This window comes from Sapajus apella, unplaced genomic scaffold (assembly GCF_009761245.1).
Source record: "Sapajus apella isolate SASKATOON/1434 unplaced genomic scaffold, GSC_monkey_1.0 scaffold12, whole genome shotgun sequence".
Taxonomy (NCBI): domain Eukaryota; kingdom Metazoa; phylum Chordata; class Mammalia; order Primates; family Cebidae; genus Sapajus; species Sapajus apella.
The window spans coordinates 25546874-25565523 of record NW_022436952.1 but is presented as its reverse complement, the minus strand read 5'-3'; the positions used below and the strand labels follow the sequence as shown (position 1 = coordinate 25565523).

Below are 18650 nucleotides of genomic sequence, written 5' to 3'. Positions count from 1 at the left end.
CACCACCATGCCCAGCTAATCAGGAGGCTGAGGCAGGAGAATTGCCTGAACCCGGGAGGCGGAGGTTGCGGTGAGTCGAGATTGTGCCATTGCACTCCAGCCTGGGTAACATGAGTGAAACTCCGTCTCAAAAAAAAAAAAAAAAAAATCAGAGGATAGTAGGGCATGGTGGCTCATGTCTATAATCCCAGCACTTTGGGAGGGCAAGGCAGGCAGATTACCTGAGTTCCAGAATTCAAGACCAGCCTGGCCAACGTGGTAAAACCCCATTTCTACAAAAGTTAGCTGAGAATGATGGCAGGTGCCTGTAATCCCAGCTACTTGGGAGGCTGAGGTGGAAGAATTGCTTGAACCTAGGAGGCAGAGGTTGCAGTGAGCAGAGATCGTGCCACTGCACTCCAGCCTGGGCAACAGCGAGACTCTGTCTCAAAATAACAAAACAAAAAAACTCGGAGGGCACTGGATTTTAGATGCTGTTACCACAAATGGAAGGTAAATCCTCTGAAACGGGATCTCCCTGAAAGTCTGGCTGATCACGACAGTGATGAAAGGGGAACTGTTACATTTTACATTTCCATAGGCTACATAGCTGGGTATGGCTTAGTTGGGGAGAAAGGAACATGAACCAACCACAGAAAAGTCTAGGATCCTGGGGAAAAGTGGCATTTAGAAAGGGTTGCACTCCACAGCCCTTACCTCCACTTCATCCCCTTCTGTGATTTCCTTATTATAGTCAGCTGGAGGTGGTAGCCGGACATCTCCAAAAGGAATTTGTCTCTCACTTTGCCAGCTGTAAGAGAAACAATAATATAAAAAAGCTACTCAGACTGATATGGTTGCCCATTTCTTTACAAAGGGGTTATTGCCTCAGCTGGGCAATTTCTACCTTTCTGGATAATTTGAGGCTAAATCCCAGGCCCTGCTCCATAGTGGTGTCTTCCATCTCTTTCTAGACTCTAAATACTGGGTCAAACTCCCCCACCCTCACCAAATTCTCGGCCCTTTCCTCTCCTGGGATCCATATAAGTTTCCCACCCAAACCCTCAGCTCTCCCCACCTATTACATGCCTCATAGGACTCAGCCGCCCCCTCTTCTCCACTCTCCTTCTAGGACCTAGTATGCTGGATTCTCTATTCCCAAGGTCTTACTTGTTTTCAAAGAAGATGGTGACAGAGTCTTCATGGACATCCTTCACAAAGCCCTAGAATGGATTTTAGAAAAAAGTAAAAAATGACCTTTTACCTCCACCTTAGCCATTAAGGGAATAGAGACACTGCAAACCCTTAAACTTGAGTTTTAGATAAGGACACAAGTGGTGTAATGAGAGAGCCTGAAAGGCTGCATTGGGGAAAGAATATGGGCAGTCACATAGAGAAAGGAAATTATATTGTCATGGAGAGATGTATGTACTACCTGCATCAGAACAGCCTGGAAATCAGTGATCCACTCAGGCTCCCACAGGGGCCTCCCTATCTGTCTGCCTCCTGTTGTGCTAAGCAGCCTGCCAGAGTTCAATTAAAATACCAACAACATTCAGCAAGGCTAAGAATATCCCATGAGACAGTGTGAGGCTGTCCTGGAACACCTAGAGGACATAAGGATCTGTCAAGAAAGAGAAGGGCCTACTTCCCCAATACAGCAAGAGATCTGAGCAGACTCACTGCCCTGATGCCTGGGTCCTAGGACAACAGTCAGAACATTAGAGAAGTTCAAAATTTCGAACACAATTACAGAAGAAAATTAGGACTTAAACAAATCTGATTTTTAATACTAGAATTGAATCTAGAGTGATACTGAGAATTTAAAAAGGATAATAAAATTTATGAAAGACACCAATCTTGAGATAATGATGAGAGAGAGGAACAGGGATGAATGAACAGCTGATCTATCTACTGTTGTCTATGTCCTAAGGCCAAATCCATGCGGTCAACCCTACGTTACCAGTTTTTCTACCTTCTCCCTATTTTTCACATAGAATTAGGGATTTCTAATTTTGAAAAAATACAACTTATTAACTTATTCTTTTATCAACTGTGCTTTTGATTTCATATCTAAGAAATCTTTGCCCAGGTCCCAGTAATCTTTGGGAGGCTGAGGCAGGCAGATCACCTGAGGTAAGGAGTTTGAAAACAGCCTGGCCAACGTGGTGAAACGCCATCTCTACTAAACACAAAAAATTAGCTGTGTGGTGGTGCATGCCAGTAATCCCAGCAACTTGGGGGGCTGTGTCAGGAGAATCGCTTGAACCCGGGAGGCAGAGGCTGCAGTGGGCCGAGATTGTGCCACTGCACTCTAGGCTGGGCAACAAGAGCAGAAGTCAAAAGAAAAGAAAAAAAAAGAAAAGAGAAAAGGAAAGGAAATCTTTGCCTAATCCAAAGCCACAAATGTTTTCTCTTATGTCTTCCTATACTTTTAGTTTTTTGTTTTACATTTACATTTACATCTATGATCCATTTTGAATTAAATTTTATATATAAGGTGAGGTATTGATTAGTGTTCTTTCTTAAATGTTTTATTTTTATTACCATTATTTTTTTGAGACAGAGTTTAACTCTTGTTGCCCAGGCTGGAGTGCAATGGCACGACCTCCGCTCACTGCAACCTCTGCCTCCCGGGCTCAAGTGATTCTCCTGCCTCAGCCTCCTGAGTAGCTGGTATTACAGGCATGCACCACCATGCCTGGCTAATTTTGTATTTTTAGTAGAGATGGGGTTTCTCCATGTTGGTTAGGCTGGTCTTGAACTCCCAACCTCAGGTGATCCACCTGCCTCGACCTTCCCAAGTGTTGAGATTATAGGCATGAGACACCACACCTGGCTCTTTTTAAAATTTTTTACATATTTTTAAATAAAAAAAAAAGTTTTTCGGCCGGGCGCGGTGGCTCACGCTTGTAATCCCAGCACTTTGGGAGGCCGAGGCGGGTGGATCATGAGGTCAAGAGATCGAGACCATCCTGGTCAACATGGTGAAACCCCGTCTCTACTAAAAATACAAAAAAAAAAAAATTAGCTGGGCATGGTGGCGCACGCCTGTAGTCCCAGCTACTCAGGAGGCTGAGGCAGGAGAATTGCTTGAACCCGGGAGGTGGAGGTTGCGGTGAGTCGAGATCGCGCCATTGCACTCCAGCCTGGGTAAAAAGAGCGAAACTCCGTCTCAAAAAAAAAAAAAAAAAAAAAGTTTTTCTTGAGATGGAGTCTCGCACTGTTGCCCAGGCTGTAGTGAAGTGGCACGATCTTGGCTCAGTGCAATCTCTGCCTCCTGGGTTCAAGCAATTCTCCTGCCTCAGCTTCCCAAGTAGCTGGGACTACAGGTGTGCACCATCACACTCAGCTAATTTTTTTTGTATTTTTAGTAGAGACAGGGTTTCACCATGTTGACCAGGATGGTCTCGATTTCCTGAAGTCTTTTTTTTTTTTTTTGCCCAGGCTGTAGTGCAGTGGCATGATCTTGGCTCACTGCAATCTCCGCCTCCTGGGTTCAAGCAATTCTCCTGCCTCAGCCTCCTGAGTGGCTGGGACTATAGGTATGCGCCTCCACGCCCAGCTAATTTTTTTGTATTTTTAGTAGAGATGGGATTTCACCATATTGGCCAAGACGGTCTTAATCTCCTGACCTTGTGATGTACCCGTCTGGGCCTCCCAAAGTGCTGGGATTACAAGCATGAGCCACCGCGCCCAACGATCTCCTGCCTGCCTCAGCCTCCCAACATGTTGGGATTATAGGCTTGAGCCACCTCACCCAGCCTAAACATTTTTTTAAACAGAGACAGGGTTCCGCTATGTTGCCCAGGGTTGGTCTTGAATTCCTGGACTCAAGCAATCTACCCACCTTAGCCCCCAAGATGCTGGAACTACAGGCATGAGCCATTGTGCCCAGACCATTTTTTTAACCTATAGACATCCAGTTGTTCCAGCACCCTTTGTTGAAAAGACTATCCTTTTTGGCCGGGCGCATAGTTCACGCCTATAATCCCAACACTGGGAGGCCAAGGCAGGCCGATCAGCTGAGGCCAGGAGTTTGAGATCAGTCTGGACAACATGGCAAAACCCCATAGCTACTTAAAAAAAAAGAGAAAAAAATTGGCCAGGCAAGGTGGCATATGCCTCAGCTATTTGGGGTAGCTGAGGCACAAGAATTACTTGAAGCCAGGAGGCAGAAGCTGCAGTCAGTTGAGATCATGCCACCGCACTCCAGCCTAGACAACAGGGCAAAACTCTGTCTCAAAACAAAAAAAAAAAAAAAGAAGACAAGACAAGACTATCCTTTCTTAGCTGAATTGAACTGCCTTTTCATTTCTAGCGAAAATCAGGAAGGATGATTTAATGTATAATGACAGAAAGATTAGTGGTTGATGGAGGACTTTGGGAAGTGATAAGAATGTTCATTCCTTGGATTGTAGTGATGGTTTCAGTTAAATATATATCAAAACTTAACAAATGGCACACTTTAAATACGTCTACTTTGCTATATATCAATTTCACCTCAATAAAGATGTTTTTAAAAAAATTAGAGAGCCCTAGACAACACAGGGAGACCTCATCTCTGCAAAAATTTAAAAATTAGCAGGGTACAATGGCTTGTGTCTGCAGTCCCAGCTATTTAGGAGGCTGAGATGAGAGGATCACTTGAGTCTGGGAGGTTGAGTTGTAATCACACCACTGCATTCCACACAGCTCAGGCAACAGAGCAAGGCCCTAACTCAAATAAAAAACAAAAATAAAAAAAATTAGAGGTTTCAAAAGACTAATACACAAGAATTATTCATGAGCTTTGCTGCTAGGGATAAAGGCTAAGTTTAGGAGAAAAAAACACCAAAAATGCCTTTGCAAATGCATAGCTCCCACCTCACAGAGTTAATCAATCATGAACACTTACCAGAATGCTATTTCGTCACAATGGGAAAATCTAAGCCTGCATTTCGTTCTTCATACAAGCCACCTCTCTCTTCTTTAGGGATATGTCCTGCTACAGAGGCCCAGCTCTTTCTTAGAGCCTTACTACTGCCCAAAGCCTTAATTAGTACTGTACTTCCTGGCCTCTTTTTTACCTATGCTTTCTCTTTCTCTGACATTCTCTTCTCCAGAAATGTTTTTTTTTCCTATTCTTCATTCAGATTTTCCTTTCTAAAAATGAACCTAAGTTATGAACATATTCATTCAGATATAATACCCACTCCTTCTGTTCTCCTTTCAAGTCTTCTGAGGCACTTTTACTTCTACTTGCCAGCGTCCCTCTTCCCTTTTGGGTTTTTCCCTTAGCTCGTGCTCAAGTGTCCTCCCCCCTCCCACAACCACTAATATTTTATCCCTTCCCTCTTCTTTTCGCCTTTATAAGGGTCGTCTGGATTTCTAGAACTATTCTGACCAGCCTCTTCAGTTAACTTTATCCAATTCTACCCAAAATGTCTATCTCCAAGTCTTAGAAGTAGTTTACCAAGGCAGGAGTTAAGCTGACAGAAGGCAGTGGGAAAGAGATAGAGATGAGAATCACTAACCTACTGCTTTAGTAAAGAGATTCCTACTCCTAGATACATTCACAAAGGCTATGCCTGTGGCTGTAATCCAATTCTCCTGGACCATGAGGGGATGGCCCCAGGGTGAGTAGCAATATTACCCTAGTTTTTCCAGCTACCATGACTTCGAAGGCAGAAACGCAAAGCTCAGAATGGAGTAATCTCTCACATCACTCTAGCAGTTCAACTAAATGTCACTCAACCCTTATGCTTCCAGGATCTTTTTCTTTCAACTAGTTTCCAAAACTAGCTGTCCCCAACTTCATATTCCAATCCCATCTCTGCTCCTAAATTCCACCCATTCATCCCATACTATTTTTTTTCTCCAAGGGTATCAGTAGTGGAAAGTGAGCCCCAAGTTCTGCACAGTCTATGCTCACTCTGAAAATAAGCAGAAGGCAAGAACATGTAGGTGGAACATGTTAGAAAGCCACCTAGATCCAGAGGATGACTTGATTCAGTGGCCACAGCATAACCTGGCTTTGGCTTCTGGAGCCTGGCACCAAGTCAGCAAAGGAAGAGAGAGCCCCAGGTTCCTAGGTACTTTGGTTTCCTCAAATTAAAAGATGTAAAATTAGTCCCCAACTTTACCCTGTCTTCTAGTTCTGGGCTCCCAAAGCAAAGGAGGGGGTTCTAGGAGAAGAGTAGGAACAGACTGAGTAAAAACCAAGTACTGAAGCTGAGGATGCCACGTTGATAAAGAAAGGAATGGGAATTAGGATATCCAGGTGAGGTTTGGAGTAGGATGATTGCACCCTGGAAAATGAATACTTCATTTGGGAGAGTACAACTTAAAGAATAAAATATATTAGATCATTTTGTATGTCATAAGCATGATAACTGAGGTTTCAAGCTCATGTGTGAGTTATGCCTCCCTCAAACCTTGTTATGGATGCCAGTCTGACATGAAAAAAACAAAAAAGAGTAAGTTCTGAAAAACTCAGTGTTGGGATAGCCACAAAATAACTTAAGATCCCAGATCTAACACTTTATCCTTTAAGAAAACTGACAGCAGGACATGGTGGCTCAACACCTGTAATCCTAGCACTTTGGGAGGCCAAGGTGGGCGGATGACTTGAGGTCAGGAATCAGAAACCAGCCTGGCCAACATGGCGAAACCCCGTCTCTACTGAAAATACAAAAATTAGCCAGGCATGGTGTTGCACACCTGTAATCCCGGCTACTCGGGAGGCTGAGACACAAAAATCGCTTGAACCCAGGAGGCGGAGGCTGGAGTGAGATGACCTCATGCTACTGTACTCCAGCCTAGATGACAGAGGGAGACCCTGTCTCAAAAAAAAAAAAAAAAAAAAAGAAAGAAAGAAAAAGGAAGAAAAGAAAACTGACAACAGGGCCCAATTCTGAGAGAGGAGAAAAGTGCCTTCCCAGAAGCAGTATAAACACTCCCTGACCCATACCAAAGTTTGCTGAGTCATGAATATTAAATCAGTAGCAAGGTCAGAATGGATAATATCTATAGGGTACTGAGAGTTGAAGATTAGCCTGAATTTAGGGATTTGTTGTTTCTAACTCAGGAATGGGGCAAAAACTGCTAACCTGCCCAGATCCACATTGCCACATTACCTCACTTTCAGCTCAACCCCAAACTCTACTCTCTGAATCAGAGTATCCTGGTCCCCATCTACTCAAGTCTATCATTGCCACAGTACACAGGAGAAAGGGAAAAGATTCACAGACTTTCTACTGGATACTCATACGTGGAACAGAAAATGTGTCCCTTCCCAGCCATCTCATACAGTTCATTTGAACTGGATATCAATCTTTCCCAGCTGTGTGGAGCTCCCAAGCTTCCTAGAACAAAGCAAACATATCTTGATCTTGGACTCAATTTAAGAATCACTTTTCTTAGAACCCAGCATTAGGGGGTGGTAAGGATTCAGATGAAGGGAAAGATACCGAGGGAAGCAGGGAGGGCCGCTTAAGGAAGCCTATTTCAACAAAGGTAATACAATTTGGGAAAAAGGATATGAGAGACAAATGTGCTCTATCAAAAGCAGAAAGGAATTAGAGACTTTTGCCAAAGAAAACAGAAATGCTATGGAGTCAGACTAGAAGAAAAAGTCCCAAGAGTTAGGCAAGTATGCAGAAAATGACAAAAGAGATCAACTGGGAGCCTCCTTCAGCTTAGACAGGGAATAAGATAATTCCTGGAGATTACACAGGAATACAGAAATATTAGGAGGAAAAGCCAGAAACTTGAATTGACAAGGTAAGTTAGACATGGGTACCCACAGTCACCATACATAAGAAAATCTGATGAAAGAAGTAAGGCAAAAACAGATCAGCATGCAGAGTGAGTAAAAAATGACTACAATGAACTCAGCAACTGAAGTAGAGGCAGAAACCACCCAAGGGAAATTACAAGACCCTCTGCAGTTATAGAAAAATATGACTTAGGGAAGGAATCAGAGAAAGACATTTCCAAGGGCATGAGAAATTAGAGAGGACAACTGTGGGGGAAAAGGGCCTGAGAGGAACTGAAGGAAACGGGGAAGAGGGATCCACTCTTAACAAGTGATGCCATGGGAAGCTCTCTCTTCTCCAGCTCCCCAGGGTGAAATCAAAGAATGAGACAGAAATCAGGAAAGTCTCTGGGACAATTCCAGGCAACAAATCCAAAAGAGGTTCAGAATAGCAACAGTCACACAAAGGAAAATTCTTGGGAGGCAAGAAAGGGCTCTCTCTGGCTTAATCTAAATGGGAAAAAATGTCCTAGAAAATGGATTCCGAGCAGATAAAGAAGGTGGTATTACAAGGAGTTCTAAGGAACCAAATCCTGGGCAAAGGGAGAGGTGAAATAAGAAAGGGTCTTTGAAAGATGATCCCTTCTTCCAAAAAAGGCTGTCAGATTCCCGAACTAGAATAGTTGGCCAAAAGTCTTCGAGAAGTGGAAATATTAAGAAAAACAGAAGCGAACCTCATGAACTTCCTTTTAGAGATTATGAATCTGAAGCTTACATGCCTCAAGATGAAGAAACTATATGAATGACCTGAAGGCATCTGAGGTCTAAGTGAGACCTCAAATCCATCCCTGGGTAGAACGGTAGACCAGTGGGCCTTGAGATCAAGGTGGGGTGGGGTGAGAGACTTGCGAAAAGATGCCACCTTATGGCTGGCTGGGAGGCAACTTAACTGATCCAACCCAGGATTCCTGAGGTCAAAGATGCCAAACGTCGTAAATGGATTTTGACCATTTCTCCTTGGCTTAGGAACCAGAATATAAGATGAAAGTGGGTGAGTGTTCCAGACCCAGTAGGCAGATGCCTCTTTGAGGGAGATGAAAGGATCTGATATGGGACAGAGGGCCTTCCCAAGGGGATCGTGTGGAAGAAGAAAGACAATTCTCCATGTGCTTGGACCGTGGGGAAGACGTGATTAAGGTCTAAGGTATGTCTTCCAACAGACAACGGGAACAGTCGATTAGCAGCTGGGTAAAAGGGTCTCTCCTGGGGGGCAGGGAGCGCCAAGCCAGGGACAATAACGGCCTGAAGTTCATTCTCCCTGAGATGGGGGTAGAAGCAGGTGCATTTGAGGGGTCAAAATAAAAGGAAGAGGGTTCACTCCAAGCGGTATCCCAGGGAGGGCTGCGGGTGGGAGGAAGGGTCTAAGATTCTAAGGGTCAGGACTCAGCTCCGAAAGCTCGATCCCGCCCCACGCGTCCCTGCTCCGGCCGGGGTAGGAGGCTAAGGACCGGTGTCCCCAGTCGGCGCGCCGTCTCACCTTGTAGAAGGCCCCGTTGGAACCGCGCACCTCGACGGGCAGTCCCGGCTCCACATCCCCCCCAGAGGCGAGGCCGCCCATGGCGCCGCCACCGCCTCCGACTCCCCCGGCGGCGGCTGCAGCAGCAGTCTGAGTGCGGGCCGGGCCAGGCCCCCGGCGTCTCCCCGGAGGAGGAGCTGGAGGGGGAGCCGCGGGGGGCGGGAGCCGGGCCGGTCCCACGGCGGCCCTGCCACAGCCAACGAGCAGGGGGCCGGGGCCGGGCCGCTCCCCGTCCGCCGCCGCCGCCTTGGTCTCCGCCACCGTGAGGGAAACGGCCGCCGCCGCCGCTGCCTTCGTCACCTCAGCTTCCGCCCGCCGCCGCCCCCGCTGCTGCCTCAGTCCCGGGACCCGCTGCTGCCGCTGCCGCTCCACAGCCTCCACCTCCCCCTGCCACCACCGCCTACTGCGCAGGCGCACCGGGCACCCGCCCGCTGCGCGCGGGGCCCCGAGGGCCACGGCGCAGGCGTCAAGGTTAGAGCCCCAGCTAGCGCTCGCCAGCGCATCGGGGCTTCCACATTCCCCTTCACTCTCTCACGCCCCCTCCTGGTCGCATCCTGGCGCTTGCGCAGAACAAGATTAGCCTTCTTTCTTCACCGCCCCACCACTCCACCTCCCGGCCTCTTCCTTTCCCCGCCCCACAACACTGAGACTCAACCAATGAAGGGGAGGGAGGGGCCGGGCTCTCTCAGTCCGATTGGGCGTCGGCCACATAGTCACACAGCGCTCAGGCCACACCCACTCCGCCGCCGCCAGCCACACTAGGCTCGGAAGAGTTAGGGATGGGCATGCGCCTGAACGACTGCTTGGTCACTTTCCCCACCTTTGTCTATCTTCGTGCGCACGCTCCGGAAAAAAAAAAAAAAAAAAGGAGTCGCCGCAAGGGAAAAGGTGCCCGGCGCACGCGCTGAGCTTTACCGTCTGCGCTTATGCATCGACGATCTTTTAAGAATCTGTAACTCTGTGCTATAGTAGATTTAAGAGTCACGGCTCTTCCTTGAAGAAATTATGATACAATGAAAGTTTTGGCCCGGCGTGGTGACTCACGCCTGTAATCCCAGCACTTTGGGAGGCCGAGGCGGGCGGATCACCTGAGGTCAGGAATTCGAGACCAGCCTGGCCAAGATGGTGAAACCCTGCGTCTACTAAAAATACAAAAATTAGCCGGGCGTGGTGGTGTGCGCCTGTAATCCAAGCTTTTCGGGAGGCTGAGGCAGGAGAATCGCTTGAATCCGGGAGGCAGAGGTTGCTGTCAACCAAGATCGCGCCATTGCACTCCAGCCTGGGCAACAGAGCGAAACTCCGTCTCAAAATAAAAAGGAAAAAAAAAGAAAGAAAGTTTTAAGAATAGTTTCGGCCAGGCGCGGTGGCTCACGCCTGTAATTCCAACACTTTAGAAGGATCAGGCAGGCGGATCACTTGAGCCCAGGATTTCGAGACCAGCCTGGCCAACAGGGCGAAACCTCATTTCTACTAAAAATACAAAAATTAGAGGGGCATGATGGCCGTCCCAGCTGCTTGGGAGGCTGAAGCAGGAGAATCGCTTGAACCTGGGAGGCAGAGGTTGCAGTAAGCAGACATCACACCACTGCATTCCAGCCTGGGCAATGAGTGAGATTTCATCTTAAAAAATAAATAATAGGGCCGGGTGCGGTGGCTCACGCCCGTAATCCTAGCACTTTGGGAGGCCGAGGTGGGTGGGTCACCTGAGGTCAGGAGTTCAAGACCAGCCTGGCCATCATGGTGAAACCCCATCTTTAAAATAAATAAATAAATAATAGTAATACTGCTAAGGAAATTCAAAATAGGAAAAACTGTCATGGAATAAGGGTAATAGTGGGAAAATTCATTGTGTGTGTGTGTGTGTGTGTGTGTGTGTGAGACAGAGTTTTGCTCTTGTTGCCCAGGCTGCGCTATCTCAGCTCACTACAACTTCTGCCTCCCAGATTCAAGCGATTCTCCTGCCTCAGCCTCAAGAGTAGCTGGGATTACAGGTACCACCACACCCAGCTAATTTTGTATTTTTAGTAGAGACGAGGTTTCTCCATGTTGGTCAGGCAGCTCTCGAACTCCTGACCTCAGGTGATCCGCCCGCCTAGGCCTCCCAAAGTGCTGGGATAACAGGCAGGAGCCACCGCACCTGGGCAACTTCACATTCTTGAGCTAAGATAAGTGAAGTTTAGGTAGAAGTGAGTAAAATAGGCAGGGTGCAATGGTTCACGCCTTTAAACCCAGCACTTTGGGAGGCTGAGATGGGCAGATCGCCTGAGGTCAGGAGTTCAAGATCAGCTGGGCCTAGGTAGTGAAACCCTGTCTCTACAAAAAACACAAAAATTAGCTGGGCATGGTGGCCCACTCTTCTAATCCCAGCTACTATGGAGATTGAGGCAGGAGAATCACTTGAACCCAGGAGGCGGAGGTTGCAGTGAGCCAAGATTGTGCAATTGAAGTCCAGTCTGGGCAACAAGAGGGAAACTCCATATCCAAAAAAAAAAAAGTATACTCAAGAGAATAAGGAATACAGTGGTACAGGGGAGCAGAAAGGGCATGGCCTTTGGAGAACTATAACTAGTCCAAATAGCATTTGGCTGAAGTAAGAAGCTGCAGGAAGCTCAATTGTGAGGACTTGTAAATCAGGTTAAGGAAAATGGGTTTTTTTTGGAGACAGAGTCTTATTTTGTCACCCAGACTGGAGTGCGCTGGCAAAATTTCGGCTGACTGCAATCCCCCCCCGCCCAGATTCAAATGATTCTCCTGCCTCAGCCTCCCAAGTAGCTGGGATTACAGGCATGCACCACCACGCCCAGCTAATTTTTGTATTTTTAGTAGAGATGGGGTTTCACCATGTTGGCCAGACTGGTCTCTGGTCTTGAACTCCTGACTTAAGTGACTCACACCCCTTGGCCTCCCAGAGTGCTGGGATTACAGGCATGAGCTACTGCATCCAGCCAGGACAATTTTTCCCCTTATCCATACTGGAAAGCCATTGAAAGATTTTAAGCGGTAGCATAATGGAAAGATTTGCATTTTACAAATGTGAGGAATAGATTAAAGAGTGATGATGGCCCCAAAGTCAGTGAGACAAGTGAGGAGCCGTTACAACTGAGAGATACTGATGACCTACGTGGATTAGGGCTATGAGTAACAGAAGTACAGCCTCCATGATTTTATTTTATTTTATTTTTTTGAGACAGAGTTTCACTCTTGTTGCCCAGGCTGGAGTACAATGGCACGATCTCAGCTCACTGCAACCTCCAACTCCCGGGTTCAAGTGATGTTCCTGCCTCAGCCTCCTGAGTAGCTGGAGTTACAGGCACTCGCCACCACGCCCAGCTAAATTTTTTTTTTATATTTTTAATAAAGACAGAGTTTCACCATGTTGTCCAGGCTGGTCTCGAACTCCTGATCTCAGGCGATCCACCCACCTCAGCCTCCCAAAGTGCTGGGATTACAGGCGTGAGCCACGGAACCCGGCCCAGCCTCTGTAAATTTAAACCTGTTAGAAACAGAATGGACATGAATTGGTGATGGAGGGTGGTGTGGGTGGGGTCATGAGCCAATGAAGAAGTGGATGGAACATAGGACAACTCCCAGATTTCTGACTTGGGTTAGAGTAAATGGTAATGCCAATCATGGAAGAGATAGCACAGGAGATAAAGGTTTAGAAAATAAGGTGATGACTTTACTAAGTTTGTTTTGCCCTTTGAGTCTGAGGGGCCTGTGGGACATTCAGGTAGAATGTCCTTGTTTTCAACAAATTTATCTCTCAAGTCCCAACTTAAACAGAATTTATTTAGCCTTCCAGGATACTCACATAGGTTAGGTCCCCACCTTCCACTGCCATATCATCATGTTTGCAATATATATTTTTTAATTTTTTTTTTTTTTTTTTTTTTTTTTTTTAGTCTTGCTCAACAGACCAGGCTGGAGTGCAGTGGCTTGAACTCAGCTCACTGCAGCCTCTGCCTCCTGAGTTCAAGGGATTCTCCTGCCTCAGCCTCACAAGTAGCTGGGACTATAGGCACCCACCACCACTCCCAGCTAATTTTTGTATTTTTAGTAGAGATAGATTTTCACCAGGCTGGTCTCGAACTCCTGACCTCAGGTGACCTCAGGTGATCCGTCATCCTTGGTCTCCCAAAGTGTTGGGATTACAGGCATGAGCCACCATGCCTGGCCATGGTTGCAATATTAAGAATTATTATACATATTAATAATTTGTCCAGTGTCTTTCTTCTGCCATCACACTATAAGCTCTGTGAAGTCAGAGACTTCTAAGTCTGTTTGTCCCCACCATTAAATACAAAAATTTCCTTTTTCATCCTCTTCCCCAGTTGCTGCTCACTGTCCTGGTCCACACCCATTCCCAGGGCACCTCGTCGCTGTGCCTCAGAAAATTGAGGAAATCAAGTACTTTCTGCTCACGGCCTGAGGAAGGGATGCCAAATCTGTCAAGATCAAGAAAAATAAGGACAATGTGAAGTTTAAAGTTTGATGCAGCAGATACTTTCACACCCTGGTCATTACTGACAAAGAGATGGCAGGGAAACTGAAGCAGTCCATGCCCCCGGGTTTGACAGTGAAGGAACTGAAATGAACCAGACACACCGATTTGAACTGTATTAAAATACTAAAAATAAAAAAAAAATTTAATTAGCCAGATATGGTGGTAGGCACCTGTAGCCCTCGATACTCCGGAGGCTGAGGTGGGAGGATCCCTTGAGTCCAGGATATCAAGGCTGCACTGAACCATGATCATGCCACTGCACTCCAGCCTGGGTGACAGAGTGAGACTCTGAGGCTTAGATAGGAGGATCACATGCAAAGGGGGAAAAAATTCCCAGAAAATACAGCAAAAAATAAAGGAGATAAGGCTGGGTGAGGTGGCTCACATCTATAATCCCAGCACTTTGGGAGGCAGAGGCAAGAGGATCACTAGAGATCAGGTTCGTGACCAGCCTAGCCAACATGAAATCCCATCTCTACTAAAAATACAAAAATTAGCCAGGCATGGTGGCTCCTATAGTCCCAGCTGTGCTGAAGGCTAAGGCAGGAGAATTGCTTGGACCAGGAGGTAGAGGTCGCCGGGAGCTGAGATCGTGCACTGCCCTCCAGCCTGCAAGACAGAGTGAGACTCCATCTCTAAATAAATAAAGGTCATAGAAGAAAGGAAAATAAAACATAAGAAAATTAAAGGATTAGTCTATGGGATACAACATCTGAATAACCAGAATTCCAGAGATAACAAAAATAACTATTTGGAAAGGAGAAAATCATCCAAAATCAATAGTAATAATTATTCAATAAAATTTTCCAAGGCCAGCTGTGGTGGCTCTGGGCACTTTGGGAGGCTGAAGCAGGCAGATCACTTGAGATCAGGAGTTCAGGAGCAGCCTGGGCAACATGGTGAAACTCCATCTCTACCAAAAATACAAAAATTAACCAGGCCAGGTGGCTCATACCTGTAATCCCAGTACTTTGGAAGGTGGGTGGATCACCTGAGGTCAGGAGTTTGAGACCAGCCTGGCCAACATGGTGAAACTCCGTGTCTACTAAAAATACAAAAATTAGCCACCCACAGTGGCATTCACCTGTAATCCCAACCACTCAGGAGGTTGAGGGAGGAGAATCTCTTGAACCTGGGAGGCAGAGGTTGCAGTGAGCCGAGACTGCACCACTGCACTCCAGCCTGGGTGACAGAGCGAGACTCCATCTCAAAAAAAAAAAAATTATTTCCAACCTCATTTCCTATACCCAGCCATGCTCAATTTTTTTTTCTTTCTTCCTTTTTTTTTTTCTTTTTGGTGGAGATGGAGTCTTGCCCTGTCACTCAGGCTGGAATGCAGTGGTGCCACATCAGCTCACTGCAACCTCTGCCTCCCAAGTTCCAGCAACTCTCCTGCCTCAGCCTTTTGAGTAGCTGGGATTATAGGCACCCACCACCATAGCCGGCTAGTTTTTTGTATTTTTAGTAGAGACAGGTTTCACCATGTTAGCCACGCTGGTGTGGCTAACTCCTCACCTCAGGTGTGTCGCCCACCTTGACCACCCAAAGTGTTTGGATTACAGGCATGAGCCACTGTGCCTGGCCCACACTCTCAATTAAGTGCAAGAATAGAACAGGCATTTTCATACTGTTAAGTTCCCAACAAATTTACCTCCCAAGTACCCTTTCTCAAAAAGCTCCATCAAAACAAGGGAATAAACCTAGAAAGAAGAAACACAGGTTCCAGGACCTCAACACAAGAGAGAGGCAAAGGGGATCCCCAGGATGAAGGTGAAGGGCGATCCCAACAGTGTCAAGATCGCCTCTCTGCACTGCAGCAGGTCTAACGGCTTTTTGAGAAAGTTCTTCAAAATGAAGTAGATTAAGGGCGGGCGAGGTGGCTCACGCCTGTAATCCCAGCACTTTGGGAGGCTGAGGTGGGCAGATCATGAGGTCAGGAATTTGAGACCAGCCTGACCAACACGGGGAAACCCCATCTCCACTAAAGATACAAAAAATTAGCCAGGCTTGGTGGCACGCACCTGTAATCCCAGCTAGTAGGGAGGTAGAGGCATGAGAATCACTTGAACCCAGGAGGCGGAGTTTGTGATGAGCTGAGATCTCGCCTTTGCACTCCAGGATGGACAACAGGGCTAGACTCTGTCTCAAAAAAAAATGAAGTAGATTGAAATCCCTAAGTGATTGTATATCCTTATGAGAGATTAATTAAGGGAGAATTTGGGGCTAAATTAGAGTACACAGGATACTAAGCAAACAGAAAGACAAGGCAATTATTAATTCCAGGAAAAACACAAATGGTGCAGGAAAGAAAAACAATTATAACTATTCACATGGATCAACCGTGATTGGTATAATCATAATAATGCAAACACTAAACACAGGAGGATGGGAAGTAAAGCTGGGGTGACAGGGAAATTGGAAAAAAAGGGCTTCTCTTTTTTTTTTTTTTGAGCCGGTGCTTCACTCCCTTTGCTCAGGCTGGAATGTAATGGTGCGATCTCGGCTCACCGAAACCTCTGCCTCCTGGGTTCAAGTGATTCTCCTGCCTCAGCCCCCCAAGTAGCTGGGATTACAAGGTATGAGCCACCACGCCTGGCTAATTTTGTATTTTTAGTACAGGCAGGGTTTCTCCATGTTGGTCATGATGGTCTCGAACTCCTGACCTCAGGTGATCCACCTGCCTCAGTCTCCCAAAGTGCTGGGATTACAGGTGTGACCCACCATACCTAGCTCTTTTTTCTTTCTTTAACCTCAGTGATCCTTCTTCGGAAGGGCTAGCTTCTCATCTTCAACAGCACAAAGCCAATAGCTAATACCTAAACAGAAAACACTGGAGTGCAGTGGCACAACATGGCTCACTTCAGCCTCAACCTCTACAGGTAAGGCCAAGTGCAGTGGCTGTAATCGCAGCCCTTTGGGAGGCCAAGGCAAGAGGATCAGTTAAACCCAGGAGTTCATGGTTACAGTGAGCTGTGATTATGCCACTGTACTCCAGTCTGGGCAACAGAAAGAGACCCTGTTCCTGAAAAAAGAAAGACCCCTTATCCCCCTCCAAAAAAAAAAAATTTAAAAAATTTAAAAAAAAGAAATATCAAAGAAGTAGTAATACCAGCCAGGTGCGGCGGCTCACACCTGTAATCCTCTCTCCTTTGGGAGGCCAAAATAGGAGGATTGCTTGAGCTCTGTAGTCCAACACTAGCATGGGCAACGTATTGCGACCTAGTTCCTAATAAAAAGTTTTTTGTGGCCACAAGTGGTGGCTCACGCCTGTAATTCCAGCACTTTGGGAGGCCAAGGCAGGCGGATTATCTGAGGTCAGGAGTTCAAGACCAATCTGGCCAATATGGTGAAACCCTGTCTCTACTAAAAACTACAAAAATTAGCTGGGCGAGGTGGCAGGCGCCTGTAATCCCAGCTACTTGGGAGGCTGAGGCAGAAGAACCGCTTGAACCCTAGAAAAGGAGCTATTGGTCTTACAGCCCAGGCTGGAGCGCAGTGGTGCAATCTTGGCTCACTGCAACATCTGCCTCCTGGGTTCAAGAGATTCTCCTGCCTCAGCCTCCAAAGTAGCTGGGATTACAGGCATGCACCACCACATCTGGCTAATTTTTGTATTTTTAGTAGAGACAAGCAGGGTTTCACCATGTTAGTCAGGCTGATTGCAAACTCCTGACTTCAGGTGATCCGCCTGTCTTGGCCTCCCAAAATGCTGGTATTACAGGCGTGTGCCACCATGCCTAGCCAAACAATTTTTTTTCTTTTTTCTTTTTTTTCCAAGACAGAGTCTTGCTCTATCGCCCTGGTTGGAGTGCCTTGGTGCAATCACGGCTCACTGCAACCTCCATCTCCCAGGTTCAAGCCAGTCTCCTGCCTTAGCCTCCCGAGTGGCTGGGACTACAGGTGTGTGCCACCACGCCCAGTTAATTTTTTGTATTTTTAGTAAAGCCAGGTTTTCACCATGTTAGCCAGGATGGTCTCGATCTCTTGACCTCATGATCCACCCACCTCAGACTCCCAAAGTGCTGGGATTACCAGTGTGAGCCACTGCACCTGGCCCCAATTTTTTTTTTTTAATTAGCCAGGCTTGGCAGCACCGCCTGTGATCCCAGATAATTGGGAGGCTGATGTGGGAGGGTCACTTGAGCCCAGGAGGTTGAGGCTGCAGTGAACCATGATTGCACCACTGCACTTGGCCTGAGCAACAGAGCAAGACCCTGTCACATACACAAAAAACAAAAAACCATCAAGATTTGCAATGGCCAGTTAGCTCAGTTGGTTCGAGTGAGGTGCTAACACCAAGGTTGTGGATTTGATCCCCATGTGGGCAAATGTTTCATCATTTATGTCCTTGGACGATCGCTTGAGGCCAGGATTTCAAGACCAGCCTGGCCAACACAGAGAAACTCCACCTCTACTGAAAATACAAAAATTAGTCAGGTGTGGTGGTGCATGCCTGTTATCCCAGCTACTTGGGAGGCTGAGACACGAGAATCTCTTGAACCCAGGAGGCAGAGGTTGTGGTGAGCCCAGATCTCACCACTGTACTCCAACCTGGGAGATAAAACAGACTCTGTCTCAAAAAAACAAAACGAGGCTGGGTGTGGTGGCTCACACCTGTAATCTCAGCACTTCGGGAGGCCGAGGCGGGTGGCTTTCCTGAGGTCAGGATTTCAAGACCAGCCTGGCCAACAGGGCAAAACCCTATCTCTATTAAAAAAAGAAAAAAGAAGGCCGGGCGCGGTGGCTCAAGCCTGTAATCCCAGCACTTTGGGAGGCCCAGGCGGGTGGATCACGAGGTCAAGACATCAAGACCATCCTGGTCAACATGGTGAAACCCCGTCTCTACTAAAAAT

At 46.9% G+C, this 18650-nt stretch overlaps 1 protein-coding gene and 1 pseudogene across 3 annotated transcripts in view; one reads left to right on the top strand and one right to left on the bottom strand.

Annotated features, from left to right (window-relative positions):
- FXR2 (FMR1 autosomal homolog 2) overlaps positions 1-9706 on the bottom strand; it is a 27439-nt gene extending 17733 nt beyond the window's left edge. Inside the window, exons 1-3 of one of the 3 annotated variants that reach the window (XM_032280440.1) lie at positions 9255-9706; positions 1150-1202; positions 697-790 (exon numbers count right to left, since the gene is read on the bottom strand). In XM_032280440.1, coding sequence (XP_032136331.1) covers positions 697-790; positions 1150-1202; positions 9255-9335 — 228 coding nt within the window. In that variant the 5' untranslated portion in view covers positions 9336-9706. Of the gene's footprint in view, positions 1-696; positions 791-1068; positions 1203-1414; positions 1436-9254 lie in introns of those variants that run through there. The other 2 variants (XM_032280441.1, XM_032280442.1) reach the window with 2 other exon arrangements.
- On the top strand, positions 6326-6419 carry LOC116553582 (annotated as a pseudogene).
- Positions 9707-18650: the final 8944 nt, after the last annotated feature.